This window comes from Hordeum vulgare, chromosome 7H (assembly GCF_904849725.1).
Source record: "Hordeum vulgare subsp. vulgare chromosome 7H, MorexV3_pseudomolecules_assembly, whole genome shotgun sequence".
NCBI lineage: Eukaryota > Viridiplantae > Streptophyta > Magnoliopsida > Poales > Poaceae > Hordeum > Hordeum vulgare.
In genome coordinates, this window is record NC_058524.1 from 50,148,568 (window position 1) to 50,159,846 (window position 11,279).

The 11,279-nt window shown below is 46.0% G+C and overlaps 1 protein-coding gene across 1 annotated transcript; it reads right to left on the reverse strand.

Moving 5' to 3' along the window:
* Positions 1 to 8,403: 8,403 nt before the first annotated feature.
* On the reverse strand, positions 8,404 to 10,818 carry LOC123408241. Its single transcript, XM_045101395.1, has 3 exons — positions 10,312 to 10,818; positions 9,796 to 10,072; positions 8,404 to 8,444 (listed from the first exon to the last, which is right to left on the reverse strand). The coding sequence occupies exons 1-3, from the start codon at positions 10,816 to 10,818 to the stop codon at positions 8,404 to 8,406; spliced, it is 825 nt and encodes a 274-aa protein (XP_044957330.1).
* Positions 10,819 to 11,279: the final 461 nt, after the last annotated feature.

Consider the following 11,279-nt stretch of genomic DNA (forward strand, 5'->3'; position numbering starts at 1 on the left):
TATAGAATTGGAGTTGCATGTTGCTGATGTCGTCGATGATCACAATATCAAGATGGATGCAATGCGCTTGAAGATTAGGAATATTAGAAAATATGTCATTGATAAAGAGGCTTGGTATCATTATGTTGTTGGGTCAATTGTTACCTTAGTTGCAATTTTGATCACATTTGTTGTTGCATTTAAATGTTTTACATAGTTGTATGTTGTTGTATGAGAACTATATATGAACTTTATGTATTTATTTTTGTAGTAATAACATTTGATCACTACTGTACTTTGGTTTTAATGTGATGATGAACTTGTATTAATTTAGTGATTTCTCTATTCATGATGTTTTGCAATGGTTTTTGATATACTTAATTTCATAATACAGATGAACCGCTAATGGATGTACGGTGACTGACGCACTTTGGAGTACATTATGGGCCTGTGTAATTTTCTTGGTGTGGCGGAGGCAACCAAGCAGAATGGTTTTATGTACTGTCCATGTGTTAACTATGAGAATACAAAGGATTACTCTTCCCCGAAAACCCTTCACGTCCACCTGCTTGAGAAGGGTTTCATGCCCCACTATTATGTTTGGACCAAGCATAGAAAAAGAGGGGTTATGATGGAAGACAATGAAGAAGAAGAGGATGATGACAACTATCCGGTCCTATGTTCCCTGAATACGGTGATACTGCAACGGGGGAAGCTGAAGATCAAGAGGCACCAGACGATGTGCCCGATGATGATCTTCGCCAGGTCATTGTCGATGCACAGAGAGAATGTGAAAGTGAAAGGAAGAAGTTGAAGTTTGAGCGCATGTTAAAGGATCACAAAAACAGTTGTACCCAAATTGTGAAGATGGCAACACAAAGCTCGGTATCACACTGGAATTCCTGCAATGGAAGGAGAGAATGATTTATCTGACAAGGGATTTAGGAAGCTACTAAAAATAATGAAGAAGAAGCTTGCAAAGGATAACGAATTGCCTGAAAGTACGTACGAAACAAGGAAGGTTCTCTGCCCTCTAGGATTGGAGGTGCAGAAGATACATGCATGTCCTAATGATTGCATCCTCTACCGCGGTGAGTATGAGGATTTGAACGCATGCCCAGTATGCGGTGCATTGCGGTATAAGATCACACGAGATGACCCTGGTGATGTTGAGGGCGAGCGGCCAAGGAAGAGGGTTCCTGCAAAGGTGATGTGGTATGCTCCTATAATACCACGGTTCACACGTTTGTTGAGAAACAAAGAGCATGCCAAGTTGATGCGATGGCACAAGGAAGATCGTAAGAAAGACGGGAAGTTGAGAGCACCCGCTGATGGGTCACAGTGGAGAAAAATTGAGAGAAGATGGGGGACTTTGTAGGTGACACAAGGAACGCATGGTTTGGTTTAAGTGCAGATGACATTAATCCTTTTGGGGAACGGAGCAACAATTATAGCACCTGACCCGTGACTCGATGTATCTATAACCTTCCTCCTTGGTTGTGCATGAAGCGGAAGTTCATTATGATGTTAGTACTCATCCAAGGCCCTAAGCAACCCGACAACGACATTAATGTGTACCAAAGGCCATTAGTTGAAGAACTTTTATAGTCGTGGAATGGAAAAGGTGTACATGTGTGGGATGAGCACAACCAACAGGAATTTGACCTACATGCATTGTTGTTTATTACCATCAATGATTGGCTTGCTCTCAGTAACCTTTCAGGACAAACAAACAAAGGATACCATGCATACACGCACTGTTTAGATGACACCAAAAGTATATATTTGGACAAATGCCGGAAGAATGTGTACCTGGGACATTGTCAATTTCTTTCGACCAACCATCAATGTCGAAAGAAAGGCAAGCATTTCAAAGGTGAGACAGATCACCGGAAGAAGCCCGCCCTCCGTACTGGTGATCACATACTTGATATGGTCAATGATTTACAAGTAATCTTTGGAAAGGATCCTGGTGGACAACCTATTCCGAATGACGCTGAGGGACGCGCACCCATGTGGAAGAAGAAATATATTTTTTAGGACCTACCCTATTGGAAAGACCTAGAGGTCCGCTTTGTAATCGACATGATGCACGTGACGAAGAATGTTTGCGTGAACCTGCTAGGCTTCTTGGGCGTGTATGGGAAGACAAAAGATACACCGGAGGCATGGGAGGACCAACAACGTATGCACAAAAAAGACGACATGCATCGAAGCAGTATGAAGGTCCTGCCAGCTACGTTCTTACCAAAGAAGAGAAGGAAATCTTCTTTAAATGCCTGCTTAGTATGAAGGCCCCGTCTGGCTTCTCGTCCAATATAAAGGGAATAATAAATATGGCAGAGAAAAAGTTTCAGAACCTAAAGTCTCATGACTGCCACGTGATTATGACGCAACTGCTTCCGACTGCATTGAGGGGGCTTCTACCGAAAATGTTCGGTTAGCCATTGTGAAGCTATGTGCATTCCTCAATGCAATCTCTCAGAATGTAATCGATCGAGAAATCATACCTAGGTTAAAGAGTGATTTGGTGCAATGTTTTGTCACTTTTGAGCTGGTGTTCCCACCATCCTTCTTCAATATCATGACGCACGTCCTAACTCATCTAGTCGACGAGGTTGGTATTCTGGCCCGTGTATTTCTACACAATATGTTCCCCTTTGAGAGGTTCATGGGAGTCTTAAAGAAATATATTCGTAACCGTGCTAGGCGAGAAGGAAGAATCTTCACGGGCCATCAAACAGAGAGGTCATTGGGTTTTATGTTGACTACATTCCTGACCTTAAAAAGATTGGTCTCCCTCAATCGCGGTATGAGGGGAGACTGACTGGAAAAGGCACGCTAGGAGCAGACTCAATAATATGTAGGGACGTGCATTCTTAGGCTCAAACACACTACACAATTCTACAGAATTCTACCTTGGTGACCCCGTATGTCAATCCAAACACCCAGAGCAGTGTGATGACTGGATTACATGTGAACACATCACGACTTTCGATAGTTGCTTGCAAACACATCTCATGGGTGGCAACACTGTTAAAGATGAGTTGTACTCGTTGGCCAAGGGACCATCTTCGACTGTATTAACTTACAAAGGGTATGAGATAAATGGGAATACATTTTAGACAATCGCCCAAGATCAAAAAAGCACCAATCAAAACAGTGGTGTCCGCTTTGATGCAGCAACCAAGAGGGAAAAGGACACATATTATGGTTACATAGTGGACATATGGGAACTTGACCATGGACATAGTTTTCAGGTCTCTTTGTTTCGGTGCAAATGGGGTAATCTGTCAGGAGGCGGGGTACAGGTACACCCATGGTACGGAATGACAACAGTGGATCTGAACAAGCTTGGGTAGACAGATGAACCCTTCGTCCTAGCCAATGATGTGGCGCAGGTTTTCTATGTGAAGGACATGCCTATCAAACCGAGAAAGAGAAAAGATAAGGAAGCGAATACATCATACGATGAGCCAAAGCGCCACATAGTTCTTTCATAGAAAGGAGACATTGTGGGAGTGGAGGGCGAGACAGACATGTCTGAAGATTATGAAAAGTTTCATGAAATTCCTCCCTTCAAAGTGAAGGCGGACCCAAGCACCGTGTTAAGCGATGAAGACTATCCATGGTTACGGCGCAATAAGCAAGGGACACACGCGAAGAAAAAAGTGAAGACTTTCTCTCCACAACGATTATGATGATGGATTTGATTACACGAAGAAATGAAACCCTTTGTACTAGATGAGTTTTTGTCCGAAACTGTGATACTTCAAAAGAGTTTGTTCATTTTGTACACGAAGTGCATCCAGTTTTTTCGTAACACTCTTAATTTTTTAGCACATGCTATGTGAGTGAAATGATGATATCATGCCAACTTTCAACATTTTCAAAGTTCATTTGTAGTGCTTTTCAATTTGAGGGTCATTTAGCTAAAAAAAACAGTAAATGCATGAAAAATACCAAATGGACTCAGAAAGGGTTGAAAATTGATGATGTGGCTTTGAATGATGCATGTTGAACGCATAAAAAGACATGAGTTGAAATAAGTTCAAAAAATGAAATCCCTTTGTAACACATGAGTTTTCGTCCGGAACGGTGATACTTCAAAAGAGATTGTCCATTTTGTACACGAAGTGTATCCAGTTTTTTCGTAATCCTCTCAAATTTTTAGCACATACTATGTGGGTGAAATGATGATACCATGCCAACTTTCAACCTTTTCAGAGTTCATTTGTAGTGCTTTTCAATTTGAGAGCCATTTATCTTAAAGAATAAACTAATAGCAAAATGAATGAACTAAAAAGAATCAAAAAAATATTAACTAAAATTATCAAAGTATTTATTTGTTAAAAAGAATAAACTAAAAACAATCAACAAAAATATTAATTAAAGAGAATGAACTAAAAAAATCAACTAAAACATTAACTAAGAAGAATGAACTAAAAAGAATCAACTAAAATTATCAAAGTATTTTTTTTTAAAGATTGAACTAAAAAGAATGAAATAAAAAGAATCAAGTAAAACATTAACTAAAAAAATGAACTAAAAAGAATAAAAAAATATCAACTAAAAATAATTTTCATAAAGTATTTTTTTTGTTAAAATCTTTAATAGCAAACTAAAATAAGAGAAAAAAATTGTCCGCCTACTAGGCCACCACAACCTGCATACGACAGGGCCAGCAGGACGTGACATAGGCAAGTAGTGTCTGCAATAGAGAGGAGATCGAGGTGGCAGCGACAGTGGCGCTTATAAACCACTCCGAGCCCATCTCAACTAGCGAGATGGGACTAAACTTTTGGCCATGGGAGAACCCCCTTTTGTCCCGGTTGATGGCACCAACCAGGACCAATACCGTCCTTTCGTCCCGGTTGGTGCTACCATCCGGGACTAAATGTTGCCAGTGGGCTAGGCATCCCATCTTTAGTCCCAGCTGATGGCTGCAACCGGGGCTAAAGACCCTTTAGTCCCGGTTCGTGTTACCAACCGGGACTAAAGGTGCCTCCCTATTTAAAGTCCCCTTCTTCCTCCCCAAATCATTCCCATCTCACGCCCGCTCAATGACGCTGCCAGGCTGCCCCGCGTGCGCCCTCGACGTCGCTGTCCGCCCGCGCCCTCGACGCCCGCACGCGTCTCCAGTGTTCCCACACCCTCCGCTCTCGTCCTCGACGTCCGCGCGCCTCCGCCTCTCCGATGACTCTGTAGGGCCGCTCGCGCCCTCGATGTCCCGAGACCAACGCGTACCACCGTCCGGCGACCCCGCAACGCCGTCTCCTGCAGTTAGCATCCCCTCTAGTTTGTTGCTTCTTTACAATATCATGCACTTGGCATTTTGATTATTTTTGCTGCCTTCATTGAGTATGCTCAGATATGAGTTCATTTCTGTATTATGAGACACAGCTCTATGTGTTAGCGTTTCCCCCTGATTCATTATATCAGCACGTTAATTATTAGCTAAAATGACTCTATAAGCGACTTTGTTACAACAGTGTTACGTTTGATTGGCAAAAAAACACGACAAAAGGGACATTATTCTGTCAGTTGACTATACGATTTTAATAACTATTTCTACTGAAGCCTTTTGTTTATATGACTATACAGAATGAATGTCCGAGAAAGAGACACACTTATGAAAAAAATAGGTATTTGACGACCTTTTGGGCTTTATTTTGGTAGAAGAGGGTCTTCACACAAATATACACCCTTAATTATGATCAAACTTAGTGTTCCTAATCTGGAGAAAAAGAAGAATGTTGCTGCCAGCACTTAGATAATATGTTCTTATTTTCTTTAGTTACATGCTTACTTAGATAATTTTTATTCAGCCCCTAGTTTTTGGTCATGTTCTAAGTTTATACTTGCTGTAAAAAATGATGAATTTGTATGCAAGCACTAGAATATATTTTTTGTTCATAGAAATTAGTTAAAATTTACCAAGTTACTAAGTTACTAAGTTAAAATGTTCATATATTCAAAATGAGTTAATTAAAAGACACATGAAGTTCATAGATTCATTAAAATTTCTATAAAAACTAAAAAAACACAATTAAACATTAAATTAAAACTGAATGCGGTGTAGAGCCCTCGCCGTCGCCGCCGCCTTCTACATGCCAAGGAGCTTGTAGAAGGCGGTGTAGTCGCCATCACCGTCGTCGCCTTTGCCGCCCGCTGGAGCATCGCCCTTGCTACTGCCTTAACCTGGGTCGCCGAGGCGAACGGGCCTGACGGGGAGCAACGCCGGCGATCTGGAGGAGCGGGAGCCGGACGACGAGGACGTCATCGACTCCATCCTCCTCGGCGTCCACGAGCTGCCGCGACGGCGGAAGAAGGATGGCGGGGGAGGGTACTCATACATGGGCGTATTGCCGTCCTCGATGTGCTCGAGAACGGCCTCTAGGGTGCAGCCGGGGACGCCCCACCATTGGCGCCGCCCCTCGGAGTTGTGCCGGTTGCGGGGCTCGACCCCGTTTGTGGCGGCGAGCTGGTCGGCGTGACAGCGGTCGAAGAACACCTTCGACCGCCGTCCAGAGCGTGTCGCTGTCGGGGGCGTACCGCGGGAGATTTCACGAGTTCTTTGGCAGGCCGGACCTGATGCGCGCAATCTCGGTCCGCTGCTCAGCTCCGGTGGGCAGTGGCGGCATTGGGACGCCGCCGGCGCTAGGCCTTCAAGACCCCGGCACCCGCATGTCCGGCGACGCCGGGTACTTTGCCTCGTAGAGGAGGCGGGCCTCATCCTCGCGGAGGTGCCAGCGGCCGAAGCCATTGGCGGCAGCTCCAACGCCGGGGTAGCGTTCGGCCATTGGGGAGGAGAAGGAGAGAAGGCGCCGGTGGCAAAGAAGAAGAGGAGAGAGCGTCGGCGGGGAGAAGTGTGCGGCCACCGGCGGGGGTGGGTCGCCTTATATAGCCGCGGGCGGGCGGGCACGCGGAGCGGCGTCGTGTGAACGTGTGGTAGGAGTCAACGGGACGCGCGTCACGCCTTCACTGCGCTGCCCGTGAATCGATGGAAGGCTGACCGACGACGCAACCTTCGCATTGATTCCCGCGGGAAACGAGGCGATGAGGACGATGACCGCGCCCCCAGTCGCTGACTCAGGAGGCCAAGCATTTTTTTCGCGCCAAAACGTTTTCCGTCGGTGCCCCAGGAGGATCTCCAAGCATGATGGGTTCGGCCTGGTATCGTTGGGGTCAATTTCAGGAAAAACGACCTCTTGAGAGCGCGACTGGGCTGATTTCGCACCGTCGGTGATTAAAGGGGTGGGTGGGGGGTGGGGGGGAGCGAAGATGTTCTTACAAAAGTAGACTTCACTTTGCTATTGCAGTGGTACATGCCGCATGCAGATGCTGGGTCACTGTCGACCCTCCTTGGCACATGGCAAGAGGTGCAGGCAGAAAACGCGAACCTCGATGCTTTATCTGTTTGAAGTATCCTGAAGCATGGTCTTTTAAATTCAGCATTTCTAATCCCACTGGTGATACAGCCAACCCTGACCAACCAGAGCCCTTCAGGAACCAAGTGACCGATGATGATGATGTGAATAAGGAGATGACGGCAGTGCAAAACGTACTCCGTGCTATCAGTATTGTTGCTTCGCGTTATTTGAAGCCAATGCACCCCCGGTGATTCGAATCGCCGCATAGGCAATATGTTCATGCAGATCAGGTCTGCGAAAGTTGTACTGTACATGATATGTTTAACTGGTTTGGTTGTGTTGCTGTTCAGAAAAACGAAAACTGCTTTGTTTGTGTTCAAACTATGGCGATTTTCATTCAAACAACCCCATTTATTCAGACGGATTTACAGATTGAAGGATCCATTACTGGAGTCAGTATTACTGTGCGGGTATATTCATTGTATTGGTAATATGATGTGCCTTGTCAGTTGTCACAATATGAAAATGTTGTTGACTATTTCGTGTGCATGGATTATCTGGGAGCTAGTATTATTTACTCTGCGAGGATAGTTGAATTCGTCTTCTAAGCGACTATACATTTCAGACTCCGGGGGACACAACCTGAAAATAAGCGAAAATAATATCGTTTTCTGCTGAAGGGCTGAAACTTTCAGCAGAATAACGAAACTCAAGCGCTCAACTCGCCGCAAGAAGCGCCACATCTGTGTAGACACCAAATTCTTCATCTAAGAGAAATGCAGCTAGCAACTTGAAAGTAGCGGCCATTGTCAACACATTACAGACATTGTTCAAACAGTTTCAGAATTCTAGAACCGTGATGCCGACGCAAATAGGTTTCCTACTGTGAGGAGAACAAACCAAGTTTAGCTTAGCTAGCAGAAACACAACAACTGCTGGGTTTTCCTGAGCCCATGTCTCAACGGAAGGAACTGGGTTCTAATGTCATCGTGTCCGAGGCGGCGACGCTTCTGAAGAAGTGGACAGGAAGGCGACTTGTAGGGGCACCTCTCTACTCTGCATCGACATCCGCGTACCGCATCCGCGTGTGAACTGAATTAGCAGAAAAATAGTAAAGCAGTTAGGCATCATGTGTCGCAGGTACTGCAACAAGTTTACATACGAAGATAAGAAAGAAAGCAGATGTGCAGAACCTCAAAACAACGTAATGAGTTACTCTAAACAGTTACAGTAGGCTGAAAAACGGAAATCATTATCTCCTTTTGTGAATCTGAACTAGGCAGACCGAACTGATTTGGGTTTTCAAGTTCAGAAGTTTTCCACTAGTGACATATATATGGTACTTTGGTATCAATAACATTGATGGACTGAATCATCTAAATCGAAGCACAGTGGCATCAAAACCAATAGTTTCCATATGAAGTTTCAGTGTGGATTTTAGACCTATGAAATGATTTTCACCCCAACAAACAACTAGCTTTAGACAACCTTCTACCATAATGTCGTGCCTGCTGAACACCTACTGAATTGATTTAGCAACTTTTACTGATGCCTGTAATCCTACAGCAGCTCAGATTCCTAACTGAAACAGATTAGCAGCAAAAGTTTCAGTATACTGTTTTTCAGGCTACTGTTTTCCTACAACAGTTTCGGCATCATGTGTCAAAACAATGCAATGTGTTACTCGAGCAGTTGCTCGATACAGTTACAGAAATCATTATCTTCTCTGTGAATCTGAACTAGGCAGACCGAACTGATTTAGATTTCCAAGTTCAGAAGTCTTCCACCAGCGGCATATATGTTATTAAATTGAACAACTGAATCCTCTGAATCGAAGAACAGTGGCGTCAAAGCCAATTGTTTCCCATATCAAGATTCAGTGTGGATTTTAGACCTATAAAATGATTTTCACCCCAACAAACAACTAGTTTCAGACAATCTTCTAGCAAAAGTTTATTGAAGCATCGAACCAGATAGTTTTTACAGCCCAAACATTCAGCCAGAACATCTCACCCTCGCAAACTACCAGACAACTAACCATTGAAAGCAGGAAAATATTCAGCTACAGCAGCTAGCACAGTATATTACGGACGCAAATATAATATATCATAGTTCCAGGACTAGGCCTACGAGACCAAAATCTTCTAGCAAAAGGTCGTGAATGTTTAACACCTACTGATTCGATTCAGCTACTTTTACTGATGTCTATAATCCTACAGCAGTTCAGATTCCTAACTGAAACAGATTAGCAGCAAAAGGTTCTGCAATCAGACTACTGCAAAAGGTTCATAATGTTTTTCAGATTAGCAGCAAAAGGTTGAGCGATCGATTCGAACACTGTTTCCCAAGCACGGGCAGATTAGCACAGACAAGTTGAAGACTAGTGCAAATATAAGAGTTTGTTGCCAAAGGAGAAGAGTTAGGAAGTGGAGGGGGCTCTCACGAGGCGTCCCGGCGACGACGACGACGACGTGGAACCTCTGGCGGTCGCTGGGCAGGTCGACGACGAGTGGGAAAAGCCGGCCATCACGTGTGGGGAGGCACATGACGAGGTCGGCGACGCCCAAGACTTGGACGTTGTTCAGCAGCCTGGCCAGCTCCTTCCTCAGGCGGTACACGGATCTCCCCCTGAACACGTGCCTGCCGCCGGTGATGAGGTCCCCGTGGTTGTCCGGCCACACGTATACGATCTCCCGCGTTGGCAGCACGACGGCGGGGAGCTGCAGTTGTGTCGCAAATAAAGAACCATCTCATTGCCAGGACAGGGGATCAAATACGATTTTGAGATGCGGAAGCCAAAGAAAGCGCAAATTCGGAAAGAACAGAGCCAAGAATTGCTCCCATGCGAATGAAATCAACACGATTTTCGATCTCCGATGCATGTTTCATGTTTCAAGAACCTAGCTCGCGCAAATTCGATCGGGAAGAATCAAGAAGCGGGCATGGCGGACGGACTCACCTCAGTCAAACGTGGAAGGCGAGGCATGACCTGCCTGGCGGGGATGGCCTCCACGACCCAGTGCATCATCGTGCTGATGTTGTGGACGCCGTCGACATGGCCGACGCTGGCGCCCTTGTTCCAGCGGAGGTACCTCCCGTTGGCGCGGAGGTAGCCGAGGTTGAAGTGCTGGAGCAGGACGTAGTCCCCGGATTCCGTCCGATTGGCCGTCCAATAGACTGCGTCCTCACCTTGGTTGTAGCTGCGCTGCTCGACGCGGAACCCACGGTGGGCTACCGGCGCCGGCCCGTCCGTGGCGGCGAGGTACCGGCCGTAGGCGGCGCTGTGGAGGAGCAGGTACGGCACCTGCGAGCGGGGGGGATGGTACACGTGCACCGCCCAGGCCGCGTTCATCGACGCCCGGCGGTGGTGGAGGGAGACGCCACGCCCGTCCTCCTCGGCGTGCAGGTACGTGCCGAGCTCGCGGCTCCGCAGCCGCACGTGCTGGCCGTGGTGGAACTGCTCCATGGGAGGGGAGGAGGTGGGCTCTGCGCGGCGGAGACGGAGAGCGGGTTCTTGGTTTCTTGGCGCTGCTGTGGAGGAGCGAATGCTGTTGGTTGCGACGGTTACGTTTGGGCGCCAAGGCGGAGTATTTGAAGGCGTGCCTGACGCCGTCCCCGTGCCGTGGGCTTATGGGCTTATGGGCTTGTGGGCCTCGGAAACGTAATATTTCTATGTTTCCCAGTTAAGCTAAATAAAGCCCGTATTTCTCCAAAAAAAAAGCTAAATAAAGCCCGTTTCTAATAAAAAACACTGCTGCCATCGACGACGTCTCCACTTTTACAGCTAAAGTACACCTCAAAAACTTTTACCGCTTAAGTAGGCAGTTGTCAGTTCTAGAAAAAATAGAGAATTTAATTTTTTTTGAGACAAAAAGTAGAGAGTTGTCGACCAAACACGCAGCCCCGCCCCCATGGATACGTGTTTTG

What these genes read in the sequence shown, in the direction of transcription:
- LOC123408241 (XM_045101395.1), bottom strand. Translation starts at nt 10,818, where the DNA reads ATGGAGCAGTTCCACCACGGCCAGCACGTGCGGCTGCGGAGCCGCGAG. An exon ending in GCCTTCCACGTTTGACTGAG is followed by an intron (nt 10,073 to 10,311) that starts GTGAGTCCGTCC and finishes ACACAACTGCAG; the next exon opens with CTCCCCGCCGTCGTGCTGCC. An exon ending in CGTCGTCGCCGGGACGCCTC is followed by an intron (nt 8,445 to 9,795) that starts GTGAGAGCCCCC and finishes CTGCTAATTCAG; the next exon opens with TTCACACGCGGATGCGGTAC.